The 16,555-nt window shown below is 35.3% G+C and overlaps 1 protein-coding gene across 1 annotated transcript in view; it reads right to left on the reverse strand.

The window, feature by feature from the left end:
* Nucleotides 1–14,884: 14,884 nt before the first annotated feature.
* The window catches only part of LOC116582283 (fibronectin type III domain containing protein 3C1-like), a 48,808-nt gene continuing 47,137 nt past the window's right edge, over nt 14,885–16,555 (reverse strand). The window contains exons 26-27 of the mRNA XM_032329704.1: nt 16,141–16,262; nt 14,885–15,646 (exon numbers count right to left, since the gene is read on the reverse strand). Of these exons, the coding sequence (XP_032185595.1) occupies nt 15,308–15,646; nt 16,141–16,262 (461 nt within the window). The 3' untranslated portion in view covers nt 14,885–15,307. The remainder of the gene's footprint in view (nt 15,647–16,140; nt 16,263–16,555) is intronic.

Here is a 16,555-nt window from a genome sequence, read left to right on the forward strand (position 1 = left end):
AAGACTATAGAAATAGGTCCTCGTAATAGGGCTATCCTACATTCTTCACACAACCAAAGGGATCTCTTAGTCGTAAATCACATAATTACATTCCTTTCTTTAAAACCTTCTAATGGCTTCCTTCACAAAACAAATTTGTACGATTTCAGGGGGTTAGCAGACCCTTCAGTTTTGGGCACCAGCTTACCTCATCAGGCTTATCTGAATCAGTCATCCACCAGGCAGCCATCTTGAATTTTGTGCAGCAGCCCCAAGAACCACGTGTTCTTTAACACATTGTTTCCATTGGGAACCCTGAACCCTGAACCTACCTGCAAACACCTTTCTCAGCTCACTTTGAGCAATTACTGTGTAAGACTAATAATGATTTTCTCCCTTTGGACTAGGTAGTACATGCACAAGGTACAAAGTTCTAAAAAATACTTTTAGAAAATAAGAAAAAGAAACCCCCTCTGGCTTATTCCACCCACTAATTTATCTTTCATAGAAGGCACCACAGTTTACCAGTATCTTGTCTATGTAATTTACAAATACCTTTATATTTTGTTCCCCCATCCAAATGGTACTATACTGTTGGGGTGACCAACCTTTAGAGCGCCAACAAAGGATACAGCTATACTAGATGAAAAGACCTATAATATGTAATAAGTAATTGTGCAGAAGTGTTATTACTTTAAATAAAAATATGAAAATAAATGTTTACTTAAAACTGTTTTTCTGTATTATTTTTCTGTTACATGCTATTATTTAAACAAAACAGTAGGACTAGTTAACAGTTAAACAATTAGTATGAATAGTAGGACTAAGTACTTTGTACATTTCTATCCTGTTACAGCAATTTAGTTCTTGAATATTTAAATTTTATAATTGTAATGTATATTTAGTATATATAAACGTAAGACTTTTAAAAAGGAGAATGTAAATACAATATGTATGATGATTTAGACATATCTGTAGCCCATATTTAGTGAAAAATAACAACAAAATGTTTTTTTTTGACTCCATGGTACAGTAGGATATTTTTACTCTTTCTGTTTCTTTTCCAGTAATATTTCTCTGAACTGCCTGCAGCCATTAGGACATCCTTGTTTTCTTTTATGTAGTGGTAAAACTGCATATAGTCTAACATAATATTCACTTTGATATGCATCTCTTATTGAGCCCACATTAGACTGATTCTTGGTGTCAGTCCAGTGTGGTGCCATAAACCTAAACGACCTTTCAAAAAAAAGTGTTTGAAAATGTAATATTCCTCAGCAGTACTTACTAGCAATAGCAGGTTTTTACATATGTAGGAGTTAGTTTTCAGTTCTCCAGAAATGTCTATTCACTTAGTACTAGAGGCTGGTCTTGGGTAGACCAGCTATTTGTCAGTCCGTTAGGCCCTTTACATCTATACATTCATCCTATGGGCTGTCCATAACTAATATGTTCACCATTTTTTAACATTCCAAAGCACATTAGATGTCATCATAAATTAAACCTTTTTTTAACCCCCTCAGGGAAAAAGGTTTTAAAGCAAAGAGGTAATTTCAACTTATGAAATTGAAGTTAGATTCCAAGTAAGTTAAAATTTTAGTAAAGAAATGAGAGTCCTGTTGAACTTGAGTGCCTTTCTGGCGAGTTTTTGTTGTTGTTCTGAAGTAGTCTTATTTCCAAAAACTCAGTCTTTTTTTTTTTTTTTCCCTGTATGAGTTTTTGTTGTAGCCTACACATAACATCAGGCAGCTTGGACGCAGTTAGTTCTTTTCAAGTCTCCATATGGCCTCTTCAAAGATTACCAAGCAGTTTTAGAGAGACAGCATATACATCTCTGTTTCTCTATAATCCTTTCAACATTCCCATCCTCAGTAAATTAAAGGACATTTTCCTTGTCCCACATTTTGAAAGCAAGTTTACAGCAGGCCAACATTTTTAACACCTTTTCTATGGCCAGTAACAATAATAAGCATCATGTAAGGCACATGTTTTATGGAGAGTATTCCTTCCATTTCAGTACAGTAAAAAAGTCTCATTAGGTGCTTTTATGTATTTTGAGAGAACTTAAAAGTGGACAAAACATCATTATGAAAGCTTCAATAGCCCAGGTAAGAAATCATGTTCCTTTTTTTTTAAGCAGTATTGTGTACAAGATGTATGTACACTTAGCAGATAAGATCTTTTCATTTTCTTTGGTACAAAGTTTATAGACTGAATGGAATATGTCAAAATTTACATCTATGCTTGAATATGAACATAGATGAGAAAAATAGAGTTTGTATTTGGACAAGATATCAATATTCTTTTGGTTTGGGGCACCTAAGTGGCTCAGTCAGTTGAGCATCCGACTTTTGAGTTCAGCTTTGGCCCTGATTTTGGGGTTGTGAGATCAAGCCCTGCATTGGGCTCTCTGCGTTGGGTGGGGAGCCTGCTTAAGATTGTCTTTCTCCCTCTTCCTCTCTTCCTCCCCCCACCTAGAAATATTCTTTAGTTTTTTATAGTATTCTAAAAATTAAGGTATAGTTGACATACAGTATAAGTTTCAGGTATACAATGTAGTGATTAGATATTTTTATACATTATGAAATGATCAACATGACAAATCTAGTTACCATCTGTTACCATACATAGTTATTACAATGTTATTGGCTATATTCCCTATGCTGTACTTTACATCCCAGTTACTTATTTTGTGCTGGAAGTTTGTACCTCTTAATCTTCACCTATTTTACTCATCCCTCCCAACCCTTCCCCTTTGGCAACCACCAATTTGTTCTCTGTATTTATGAGTCTGTTTCTGTTTCTTTTTTTTAAATAATATATGTAAGTGAAATTATATGGTAATTGTCTTTCTCTGTCTTAGTTTACTTAGCATAATACTCTTTAGGTCCGTCCATGTTGTCACAAATGGCAAGACTTCACTCTTATTTATGGCTGAATAATAGTCTGTTGTGTATATATACACTACATCTTCTTTGTCCATTTATCTATTGGTGAACATTAGATTGCATCCATATCATGGCTACCATAAATAATGCTTCAATAAACATAGAGACACATACATCTTTTTGAATTAGTGTTTTTGTTTTCTTTGGATAAATACCCAGAAGTGGAGTTGGTGGCTCATATGATATTTCTATGTTTAATTTTTTGAGGAAACTGTTTTCCCCTTGGTATATATTTTTAATATGATTGTTTTTTGCCACTGAGTTGTATGAATTCTTACCTTTTAAAGATTTATTTATTTCAGAGAGAAAGGGAAAGAAAATATCTCAAGCAGACTCCCCACTGAGTGCAGAGCCTGATGCAGGGCTCAATCTCATGACCTTGAGATCATGAGCTGAGCTGAAACCAAGAATTAGACACTTAACCAACTGCACCACCCAGGAGTCTTGGTTTGTATGAATTCTTTATAGATTTTGTATATCAACCCGTTATCAGATATGTCATTGGCAGGTATCTTTTCCCATTTAGCAGATTGCCTTTGTTCTATTGATGGCTTCTTTTGCCATGCCAAAACTTTTTAGTTTGATCTAGTACCAGTTGTTTATTTTTGCTTTTTTTTTCACTTTGCCTGAAGAGAGAGATCCAGAAAAATAATGCCAAGACTAATGTCCAAGAGTTTACTGCCTGTATTTTATTTTAGGAGTTTATGGTTTCAAGTTCTTTAATTTGGTTTATATTTGTATATGGTGTAAAAAGTGGTCTACTTTCATTCTTTTGCCTGTTGTTTTCTGGTTTTCTCAACACCATTTATTGAAAAGAGATGATCTTTTCCCTACTGTAAATTCTTGCCTCTTTTGTCATTGAATTTTGACCATATAAGTGGGTCTTTTCTTGGGTTCTCTATTTTACTTCATTGATCCATGTATCTGTTTTTGTGCCAGTGTCATACTGTTTTGAATACTATAAGCTTTGTAGTATAGTTTGAAATCTAGGAGCTTGATACATCCAGCTTTGTCGCCCCACCCCATGTCAAGATTGCTTTGGCTCTTCGGGGTCTTTTGTGATTACATACAAATATTAGGATGATTTGCTCTAGCTCTGTGAAAAATTCTCTTGTTATTTTGATAGGGATTGCATTAGATCTGTAGATTGCTTTGGGTAGTATGGACATTTTAACAATAATGGTTCTTCCAGTTCATGAGCATTCTTTTTATTGTCATCAATTTCTTTTATCAATGTTTTACCTCTTTCATCTCTTTGGTTATGTTTATTCCTAGGTATCTTGTTATTTTGGGTGCAGTTGTACATGGGATTGTTTTCTTAATTTCTTGTTCTGCAGCTTCATTATTGGTGTATAGAAATGCAATAGATTTCTGTACATTGATTTCATATTCTGCAAATTTACTGAATTTGTATATAAGTTCTAGCAGGTTTTTGGTAGAGTCTTCCAGGTTTCCTGTATATAGTATCATGTCATCTGCAAATAGTGCAAGTTTTCTTCTTTCTTACTGATTTAGATGCCTTTTATTTCTTATTGTCTGATAGCTGTGACTAGGACTTCCAGTACTTTGTTGAATAAAAGTGGTGAGAGTGGATATCCTTATCTGGTTCCTGACCTTAGTGAAAGGCTCTCAGTTTTTCCCCATTGAGGATGATACTAGCTGTGGGTTTTTCATATATGGCCTTTATTATACTGAAGTAAGTTCCCTCTAAACCTACTTTGTTGAGGGTTTGTATCAGGAATGGATGTTGTACTTTGTCAAATTCTTTTTTCCCATCTGTTGATGATCATATGATCATATGGTTCTTCTCCTTTATTTTAGTGATGTGATATATCATGTTGATTGATTTGCAAATATTGAATCTACCTACAATCCACGAATAAGTCTTATTTGATTGTGGTGAATGATCTTTTTAATGTATTGTTGAATTCATCTTGCTAGTATTTTGTTGAGAATTTTTGCATCCATGTTCATCAGGAATATTGGCCTGTACATTTTTTTAGTCGTGTCTTTATTTGGTTTTGGTATCATCATGATGCTGGCCTCATGGAATGAATTTGGCAGTTTTTGTTCCTTTTGCATTTTTTGGAATAGTTTGAGAAGAATAGGTATTAAGGCTTCTTGAAATGTGTGGTAGAATTTGCCTGTGAAGCCATCTTTTTGTTTGTTGGGTTTTTTTTTGATTACTGATTCAATTTCTTTGCTGATTGTTGGTCTGTTCAAATTTTCTGTTTCTTCCTGTTTCAGTTTTGGTAGTTTATGTTTCTAGGAGTTTATCCATTTTTTCCAGATTGTCCAATTTGTTGGCATATAGTTTTTCATAATAATCTCTTATGATTGTGTTTCTGTGGTATTATTTCTTCTCTTTCATTTGTGATTTACTTGAATCTTTCTTTTTTTTCTTGTTACATCTGTCTAGAGGCTTATGTATTTTATTGATCTTTTTCTTCAGAGAACCAGCTGCTTGTTTTCTTTGATCAACAGATCAAATTGTTCTTTTAGTTTCTATGTTGTTTATTTCTGCTCTAATCTTTATTATTTCCTTCCTTCTGCTGGTTTTAGGATATCTTTGTTGCTCTTTTTCTAGCCTCCTTAGGTTGTGTATTTGAGATTTTTCTTGCTTCTTGAGGTAGGTCTGTAATGCTGTATACTTCCTTATGACTGTTTTTACTGTATCCCAAAAGTTTTGGACCATTGTGTTTGGACCATTTTCTTTTATTTTTGCATTGATTTCCATGTTTTAAAAAATTTCTTCTTTTAGTTCCTGTTTGAGTCATTCATTCTTTAGTAGCATGTTGTTTAATCTCCATGTATTTTTGGTCTTTATGGATTTTTTTTCTTGTGATTGACTTCTAGTTTCATAGTGTTGTAGTAGAGAAGGTGCATGGTACAACTTCAGTCTTCTTGAATTTGTTGAGGCTTTTTTTTTGTGGCTGTTATGTGATCTATTCTGGAGAATGTTCCATGCATACTTGAAAAGAATGGGTATTCTGCTGTTTTAGGATGGAATGTTCTGAATATATCTGTTAAATCCATTTGGTCCACTGTGTCATTTAAAGCCATTGTTTCCTTGTTGATTTTCTGCTTAGATGATCTGTCCATTGATGTGAGTGGGGTGTTAAAGTCCTCTACTATTATTGTATTAATATCAATGAGTTTCTGTATATTTATTATTATTATTCATTATTTTTTAAAGATTTTTATTTACTTGAGAGGGAGGGGCACAGCAAGAGAGAAAACATAAGCAGGGGGAGTGGGAGAGGGAGAAGTAGGCCCCCTGCTGAGCAGGGAGCCTGATGGTGGGCTCCATTCCAGGACCCTGGGATCATTGACCTGAGCTGAAAGCAGATGATTAATGATTGAGGTGCCCCTCTTTATGTTTATTATTTATTGATGCATATATTTAGGTGCTTCCAAGTTGGGGGCATAAATTTTTATAACTGTTCATTCTTCTTAATGGATGGACCCCTTAATTATCATAGAAATGCAATAGATTTCTGTATATTGATTTTGTTTCCTGTGACATTGCTGAATTCTTGTAGCAGTTTTTTGGTGGAGTCTTTCTGGTTTTTATAGAGAGTAGTATGTCTTCTACAAATAGTGAAAGTGACTTCTCCCTTGCCCATTAGGTGCCTTTTACTTCTTTATGTTGTCTGATTGCTGTGTTATGTTAAAGAATAGTGGTGAGAGTGGACATCTCTGTCTTGTTCCTGACTGTAGAGGAAAAGCTTTCAGTTTTTCTGCATGAAGGATGATATTAGCTGTGGGTCTTTCATATATGGTCTTTATTATGTTGAGGTCTGTTCTGTCTAAACTTACTTTGTTGAGGGTTTTTATCATGACATGGTTGTTGTACTTTGTGAAATGTTCTTTTTGCATCTATTGAGGGGATCATATGGTTCTTATCCTTTCTTTCACTGATGTGGTATATCATGTTGATTGATTTGTGCATATTAGACTATGCTTGCAGCCTGGGAATAAATCCCATTCAGTCTTTTTATACTTGTTGAGGCCTGATTTATGACCTAGTAGCACCTTTAGGGTTTTACCTCAGCCAAGAACACTGACCTTTAAAATTCCAGGCTTTCAGCCATGCTGGTTGTAAGAACTCAGGAAAATCAGCCCCTCTCATTTTCCCAGCCAATGACTTTGGGGAAGTGTTCTCCTTATGCATTCCCATTTGTTCCTCTCTCTTGCCTTTCTCCATGACCATGGCTCCCTCCTCTCCACATCACCTGTGATCCATTTCAGTTCCAAACCACATCTCTATACTTCCTGCCTTCTTCAGTGTGGCTTTCCCACCCCCCTTTAATTGTGGAATTTATTCTTTCAGTCTTCAGCTTGATTTCTGGGGTATTTAGAATGACTGGATAGTTATCAAGTCATGTTTGAGGCATGAGATGAGCCTAGGGTCCTCCTACTATGCCACCATCTTAGCTCTTCACCTCAATGCAGCTATTAAATTAAATTAGTTATACCATTACTTTTATAATTATTCATATTATTATATAAAAGGAGACTAGAAAGCCATCACCAAATTGCTAATTATAATTATTTTTTATTTTATTTTATTTTATTTTAAAAGATTTTTATTTGCTTATTTGAGACAGAGAAAGAGTATAAGTCAGGGGGAGGAGCAAATGGAGAGGGAGAAGCAGACTCCACTGAGCAGGGAGCCTGATGCAGGGCTCCATCCCAGAACCTTGAGATCATGACCTGTGCTGAAGGCAGATGCTCAACTGACTGAGCCACCTGGGCACCCCTAATTGTGTATTTTTATTTGATAGTTCTACAGGTGATTTTTATGTTTTTTAGTGGTGCATTTAAATTTTTCATATAAACACACATTCCTTATGTAACAATAAAATGCAATGCTATTATTTAAAAACTTACAAAATATAAAAATAAAAAGGCATAGAATAACTTTATGTTACTTATTGTATCTACATTATTATTTTCGATCCTTTTCGTTTCCAGCCTTCACTCAAGTCTGCTGATACTCCTACTTTATCTCCAGACAGTGCCCGATAAACACTCTTGTTTTCAAAGTTTGAGATTATTTAGAAGTTTGAATTTTACACACTTAATTAAGTAAGTGTATTTTATAACCGTAAGTGGTTATGTAATCCTTAACCTTTGTGTTTTTCATAGTAAAATAACTCAGTGTGACTTAGCCAATTTTTAACAAACTCACTCTTACAATGTGATCAAACAAACTAAAATATCTAAGCAAGTGTGTGAAACAGAATTGAGCAATGCTTTATCCTTCTTTTTAAAAAAAGGCATTGTGGTTTTTCTAGGCATATTATGTTGGTCAACTGACTTGATCAAATGTAAAATTATATTGTCCAGATTATTATATACTCACTTTGAACATATTGATAGTGAGCATTTTGGTAATTTTGTTCATTTGAGTTATACATTGAAAACTTACTCTGTGCCAAACACTGAATGTGGCGGTTAGGATATGAAGATAAAGCCACAATTCTTTCCCCGAAGTTCACAGTTTAATGGAGAAAAACAAATACTAATGAAACACAGTGTGTTAAGTGCTGTAATGGATAATGTAATGAGTTCTTTGTCATGTCATGATGTTAAGATTTCCCTCACTGCCTTATAATAGCTTTTTTTTTTAAAGATTTTATTTATTTATTTGACAGAGAGAGATCACAAGTAGGCAGAGAGGCAGGCAGAGAGAGAGAGAGGAGGAAGCAGGCTCCCTGCCGAGCAGAGAGCCCGATGCGGGACTCGATCCCAGGACCCTGAGATCATGACCTGAGCCGAAGGCAGCGGCTTAACCCACTGAGCCACCCAGGCGCCCCTATAATAGCTTTTTTTTTTTTTTTTAAAAGATTTTTATTTATTTATTTGTCAGAGAGAGAGAGAGTGAGCACAGGCAGGCAGAGAGGCAGGCAGAGTCAGAGGGAGAAGCAGGCTCCCTTCCGAGCAAGGAGCCCGATGTGGGACTCGATCCCAGGACACTGGGATATGACCTGAGCCGAAAGCAGCTGCTTAACCAACTGAGCCACCCAGGCGTCCCACCTATAATAGCTTTTGATTAGAAAAGTACATGATTGGATGTAGAATGTAAACAAATAGAGCAAAAAAAAAATGGGGTAGGGTAGGTAAAGAACATTAATGAGAAGAGTTATTCCCAGATTGGTGAGTGAGTAAATATGAGCCCAAAAAACCTACCTCACCAAAACAGGTCCCCAGAATGAAATAGACAAGGAAATATTGGTCTAATGCGTAGATACTGTTTTGGGAGTCAGGCACCCAGGGTTGATTTTAGCTGCTGTCCAGCCAAACAGTGATGCAGCCACCAAACGCAAAAAGTGGGTACATACTAAACATTGAGAAGATTGACAGACAAGCCAGAGAGGGGGAGAAAGTAAGTGAGCAGTCCAGAGAGATGAGTGTAATGGGATTTCAATGGTAAAATAAATCAGTCTTGATTTCAGACTCTCAAAAATAATTGCCTTACACTTATCTCATCAGTCAGCAGTACTTAGAAGGGGTGTGCTAAAACTTTCTATCTCCTCATTTTTCCAGGAAAGTAGGAGGGTCATCTCTGGTCCTTTCATGGGATTGCTAGCTTAATGGATAAATAATATGTAGAAGGACTGGTGCCCAGATTACCCTCTTGGGCCTGCAGTCATGATTATTAAGGAGACAGGAATTTATTTTCTGGAATGTCTAGCTGTTTAATAAATTTTACCCATTTTTTGTACATCTAGTATTCACTAGAATACTAGTGTCATGCCTCTCAGTTATAGTATTTGAGAGTAGAATCGTGTATAATCATTAACTTTCTTTTTTAAAAAATGTTTTATTTATTTACTTGACAGAGAGAGATACAGTGAGAGAAGGAATGCAAATGGGGGAATGGGAGAGGTAGAAGCAGGCTTCCCGCCAAGCAGGGAGCCTGATGGATGCAGGGCTGGATCCCAGAACCCTGTGTTCATGACCTGAGCCAAAGGCAGATGCTTAATGACTGAGCCACCCAGGCGCCCCCTTTCTGTTGCATTCCTGACAGATGTAGCTCTCAAATTTGTAATGATGAGAAGTTAAATTCAAGAACCTTGGAGCAGCCAATTCCATTGTTGGAGCTTTACTTGTTAGGAAAACTTTCCTATTGTGAATTGAAACCGACTCCTGGTACTTTTACGGTGTTGATTCTAGTTCCACTCTAGGCAGCTAGAATCATTGCTTTTACTGTGCAATAGACAACCTTGCTTGCTTATTTTTCTTCCTTGCCAAAGAATAGTTTTAGACCAGGTACTACCATTGACCACACAAAGATCAGGTTATCAATCTGTACAATAAGAATAATCATAAGGATGGAGTAAAGATGAATGAGATAGTATCTAATGATCCTTCAAAGAAATTATGAATACATTAGGAGGAAGGAGCTTCACCACAGCAATTTAATATCATATGTGATTATTTAACATTTAGGTTGAGTCTTGGCATTGAAGAATATTACTAACAAAGCAAGCATCCAATGAGATTGCACAAACTTCTTTTTTCTGCAGTTGCTTCTCAACTGATCACTTAACTGTTAAAATCATATTCTTTTACTCAGAATTCCCGATTTTGTTCTCTAGGGCACAATTCAACTTGTTTATAATAAAATTAGACCCCTTTGTCACTTCAAAGTAGATGACTATAACATCAAATGAAAGTCAGGGTTTGCCAGAAACTGTTAACTCATATCTAGATAATAATATATTTTTTAACTTTTGGAAGCATGATGAAGATTTTTGTAGATAAGCTCATAAAGATACATTTTGATTCAAATTAAAAATCTGATTGCCTCCTCTATGTGTAGAAATTATATTGGTTAGATTGTCCTCAGCTTCAAGTAACAGAAACTGTCTCAAACTGTCTTTTTTTTGACCAGTCATTATCATTTTAATTTTCATGATAGCTTTCCCTTTTAAAAAATATTAAATATTTAAATAAATTTAATTTAAATTTAATTAAAAAATTAAATTTAAATTAAATATTTAATTTTAATTAAATAAAAATATTAAATATTTAAACATATTAAATATTAAAAACAGACTCCTACACAAGCAGTGGGCCAAATAAATCACATGGCAAATAAAAATATGTCTCAGAACAAAAGAAAAAGCAAGCATAATATTCTAAATCCCATGGGATGTAGCAAAAGTAGATGTTTGAGTGAAATTTATACTATATAAATTTAATGCTAGTATTAAGAAATGCTAGTATTTAAATGCTAGTATTAAGATAAAAACAACATTATGCCATAGGGAACTTGGAAAAGAAGAAAGGTAGCTGAAACATTAGTAGGGGATGGAAATAACAAAGAAATAAATAAAATAGAAACCAGAGTAAACAATAACATAACATTGAAAGTAAGGACCAGTTTTTCCAAAAAATAAATTTGACAGTGCTTTAACTACATTAACGGAGGAAAGAAGATGACTCAAAAACCAAAAAGAGAAATGGAAGGGAAAACAGTACAACAGATATAGCAGAAATACATAGTGAGATGAGATTACTATAAACATTTATATACTAACAAATCAGATCACTTAGAAAAAAAACCCAGATAATTCCTAAAAAGGCACAAGTTACTGAGATTCAGTCATAAATCTTGAATCTAAGACATGGGAAATCATCTTCGGCCAATAACAAGAATGAAAGCTGACTTAGGACTCAAAAATCTCCCAGCACAAAAAAGCCCAAGACTACATGGTTTCATTGGAGAATTCTAGCAGACATTTCAAAAAATAATTACAATCTTTATCAAAATTTTACAAATAATAGAATAGAGGGAACACACTCAAAAGCATTCTATGAGGCTAGTATTACCCTGACACCTAAGTAGGATAAAAATAACACAAGTACAAAAAAATCTACTTTGACAACCTTTGCTACTCCAGCTTTTTTTGACATCCATTTGCATGATAAATGTTTCTAAATCTAAAGGTGTCTTTACATCTAAAATGAGTCTTTTGTAGGCAGCATATAGATGGGCCTTGTTTTTAAATTCATTCTGACACCCTCTGTCTTTTGATTGGAATGTTTAGTCCATTCACATTCAAAGTATGTATCTATTGCCATTTTATTACTTGTTTTATCTTTGTTTCTGGAGATTTTCTCTGATCCCTCTTTTTTGTCTTTTATGGTTTGCTGATTTTCTTTGGTGATATATTTGGATTTCTTTCTCTGGATTTCTTTGTGTATTTATTTGTGGTTTTTGCTTCATGGTTACCATGAGGTTTGTAAATAATCTTCTGTATATAGCACTCTGTGTTAAGTTGATGGTCATTTAAGTTTGAACCCATTCTTTACTCCTCCTCACATTTTAGGTATATGTTGTTATATTTTTTATCCTTTATTTTGTGAGTTCCTTGACTGATTTTTTAAAGAAATATTCATTTTCACTACCTTTGTGTTTCCTACCTTTATACCGTTAGTTTTGTTCTCTCCTTTACACTCAAAGAATCACCTTTAATATTTCCTGCAGGGCTGTATTAGTAGTCATGACCGTCTTAAGTTTTTGTTTGTCTGAGAAACTCTTTGTCTCTCTTTCTGTTCTGAATGATAGCCTTGCTGGATAGAATATTCTTCACTGCAGATTTTTCCCATTCAACACTTCGACTATATCATGCCGCTTCTTTATGAATTGGAAATTTTCTGCTAAGAAATCCCTTGCTAACCTTATGGATTTTCTTTTGTAACTCACTGTCTTCTTTTATCTTCCCCTTTTAAATTTTTTTTCTTTATCAGTATATTTTGCTAATTCTTTACAATATGTCTTGGTGTGTATCTCCTTTTGTTGATTATGATGGGAGGTCTTTGTGCCTCCTGGATCTGGGTATGTTACCTTCCCCAGATGAGGGAAGTTTTGAGCTATTGTTTCTTCAAATAAATTTTCTGTACCCCTTCTCTTTCTTCAGGGACTCCTGAAATATAAGTGTTGTTATATTTCTTGGAGCACTGAGTTCCCAGTCTATTTTCATGTTGTGTAATTGCTTTTTCTCTCTTGTTCAGCCTGATTACTTTCCATTATTCTATCTCCTAGGTTACTAATTTCTTCCTCTGTTTCTTGCACCCTGCTATTCATTCCATCAAGTGTGTTTCTCATCTTCTTTATTTTTATAATTTAAATTCAGTTAATTTTATAGAATGTATTATTAGTTTCAGAGGTAGAGTGCAGTTATTGATCAGTTTTATGTAACATCTAGTGTTCATTGCATCACATGCCCTCCTCAATGTTCATCATCCAGTTACCCCATCTTCCTATTCCCTCCTCTCCAGTAGTAACCCTCAGTGTTTCCTACGATTAAGAGTCTCTTACAGTTCGTCTAGTGTGTGTTTCTCATCTTGTTTATTGAACCCTTTATCTCTGCCATGTTATTTCTTTTTTAAAAGATTTTATTTATTTGTTTTAGAGTGAGAGTGAGAGAGAGACAGAAAGCACTAGAGAGTATGAGTGGGGCGGGGAGGGGCAGAGGGAGAGGGAGAAGCAGATTCGCTGCCGAGCAGGGAGCCCATCACAGCGGTCAATCCCAGGACCCTGGCATCGTGACCTGAGCTGAAGGCAGATGCCCAACCCACTGCGCCACCTAGACACCACTGCCATTTCTTATCTCTCTGGTAAGGGTCTCACTCATGTTTTCCTCTCTTTTCTCAAGTCCAGTGAGTATCCTTAAGATTGCTAATTTAAATTCTCTATCATACATGTTACTTATATCTGCTTTATTTAGATCACTGGCAATGGCCTTGTCCTGTTCTTTCGTTTGGGATAAATTCCTCTTCTCATTTTGTTTAGGTTTTGGTACCCTTTTCTCTGTGTTAGGAAAGTCAGCTGTATCTCCTGTTCTTGGAGGGTAATAGCCTTATGAAGAAGAGGTCCTGTATTGCCCTGCTGTGTAGTGTCCCCTGTCCCCCTGGGCCTGGCAGTTTTGTTAGTGTCTCCCATGGGTGCTGTGTTGGCTGTGCTGTTTTGTCTTGGTTGCTTTATCCTTCAGGCCAGTCATCTGCAGAGTCCCTCTTTGCCTGTTATGGGAAGTGTTTGGGCTCTGGCCCGAATGTGGCACATTTTAACTAGATGTGCTCTGGTCTGTATGTGAAATGAGAGGTTACCTGGCTCTGCAAAACTCCTATGTTGGGAGATGCAGCATGAGGAGAGATTTGGCTGGTCTTCTCGGGGATGGGGCCTACTGTGCTGGGACCAAGGCAAGCATGACCATGAGGGGGGATTCTATGGGACTGTAGAGGGGGAGCAGGGCTCTGTATAAGCAAGTTAGGTAGTAAGTATCAGTACTGCGCTGGTTCCCACAGGTGACCCTGTGCTTATGCTGAGGGGAAAGGTACAGGAAAATTACGCCTGACAGTCCCTTTTTTTTTTTTTTCTAGAGAAGTCTCTCTGTGAACACTCTCTTGGATGGGTTCTGAGATAAGTGAATAACCTCCACACTATGTGCCCTAGGCACTCTTCAGGTCACTGTTTTCTCACTGTATGTACAGGTTGTTTGCCTGCCTTTTTTTCCAGAGCAGTACACTGCCTCTGGACTCTATCCCAGCCAAGACCACTGACCTTTAACACTCTAGGCTTCAAGCCCTGCTGGTTGCAACAAACCACAAAATTTGGCCTCACTATCCAAGCCAATTGCTATGGGGATTCATTTTCCCCACCAGCTCCCCTGTGTGCTAGTCTGTCTTTCACCAGAAGAAATCATTTTAATATACTGTGTACAAATATGAGTCATTATATGTATTTTTAATAATTTTGATTATGGAGTAACCACCACTGGGTGCATTTTAGAGTTTAGAATAGTATAAAATGGCTCCCCACTTTCCAGCTTCTACTCACAAAGTGCCAATAAGTTACTATTTACCCACTATCAAAGTAATTATCAGGGTACAAGCTAAACAGCTGAATATACTACTTTGAAAAAATTACAGTACAGTTGGTAGATATGTTTTTATTTCATATGAATGTAAGTTGACATATAGAATTGACTTTTCCCACTTTCTTCTGAATAAAATTCCAAAATGATGTTATCCTCCCACAATTCTCAAAAATTTGCAAAATATTACTTATTAAAATTAAGGCAGAAAATGGCTTTCATGAGAGGTTTTAGTTTTACATTATAGTGGAAGTATTTTTGTTGCTAACATTTTCAAATTTGAAATAGAGCTATTTCCTTATAAAATCTCTTCTATTGTCACAATAAATTTCTTGAGTGTTAAGGCAGTTCTTTTGCTGTGAGATAAACTTTCACAAGGATGTCTACCAAATGAGATTTAAAGTAAAAATTAAGATGTATCTAGCAATTTCTAAATTTGATGTAATTTGTTTTAGAAATTCCTAAAAAGGTAAAATGCATAAAACTATACTAGTTGATTAGAAAATGTTGAATTATAACAGCACACAGAATAGCAACTAGTGCAAATCCTATCACAAGGATTAGGACAAATGTATCATCACTCATTTCTGTCCTGGGCTTATCATCTTTCTCTTCACCAGTGCTGCTTCCTGCCTTTCCTCCACCACCTTTTCCAGGCCTTGGATGTTGCTTATGTGTTGAGAAAAGAACGCTGGGGCTATATGGTCCCCAGAGCTCTTGTGTCCCATCAGAATTCTGATATTGGCGTCCAGCACAGACCTTGAAGCGATAATGTGCATTTGTCACAAAGTTGGAAAAGGAGAATGAAGTGTTTGGTCCTTTATATATCTAAAGAAAAATGAGACAAAATGAAAATTATATTGTCATGCCAAATAAAAAATATGGTATTGTTTTTGACAATAACTTATGAGTTAACTCATTCACCTCATAAATATATTCAAAGAAAAACTAAAAGTTTATGCTTACAGTATTTAATATCATGAGAACCCAGTACTGTTCAGGTAATTTTGTCCAATGTAAGAAATAACAAAAAACTTAAAATTGATTGTTAAACTTTAATTGCATTTGGTTTGGAATGAGTTGTGGACATAAGTGAAACCTAGAAATATTAAATCATTCAATAGTAATATGTTAATTAAATGAATAAGCAAATATATCCCAAAATAGTATGTACATAAAGCTTTAGGGAGGAGGTAGTACTTTTGGATAAGATTTCATTGCTTTAAACATTCTGAAAAGATATCTTAGTACTCAGGAAAAGCTCAATGCCCAGTAGAATATAAAATTTAAAAATTTTAAGGAGTAAATTTACAAGAATTTACCAGGTCAGTTCCTTTTTGACTGATGAGTTGTAGATTATAAACAATGGGATCTCCTTTTATTGGCTCCAAAGACTCCCATTTGATCTCACAAATATTGCTATTCACGTGCTGTAATTTAGGTGCTAGAAAAAGAGAATTTCAGTTTAGAGGGTTTTTTTTTCTAGATGATCTTGAATGTTGAATTTTGATACAGTTTTTCATGATGATTAAAAGGCAGTCCATGCAGTCTTAATCTAAGAAATATATAGTTATAGTTTGCATTATAAAGCCTTTTGCAATACCATCAGGCATCTGAATAATTGCAATAAAAACTTTAAGAACTTAAAACTGTCAATAATTCATGTTTGTTAGTAAGACCTTATTACAAGTTTTATTACTATTGTTTAATCCCTATTGATATCTTTTGCATTGTATT

Source organism: Mustela erminea, chromosome X (assembly GCF_009829155.1).
Source record: "Mustela erminea isolate mMusErm1 chromosome X, mMusErm1.Pri, whole genome shotgun sequence".
Taxonomy (NCBI): Eukaryota; Metazoa; Chordata; class Mammalia; order Carnivora; family Mustelidae; genus Mustela; species Mustela erminea.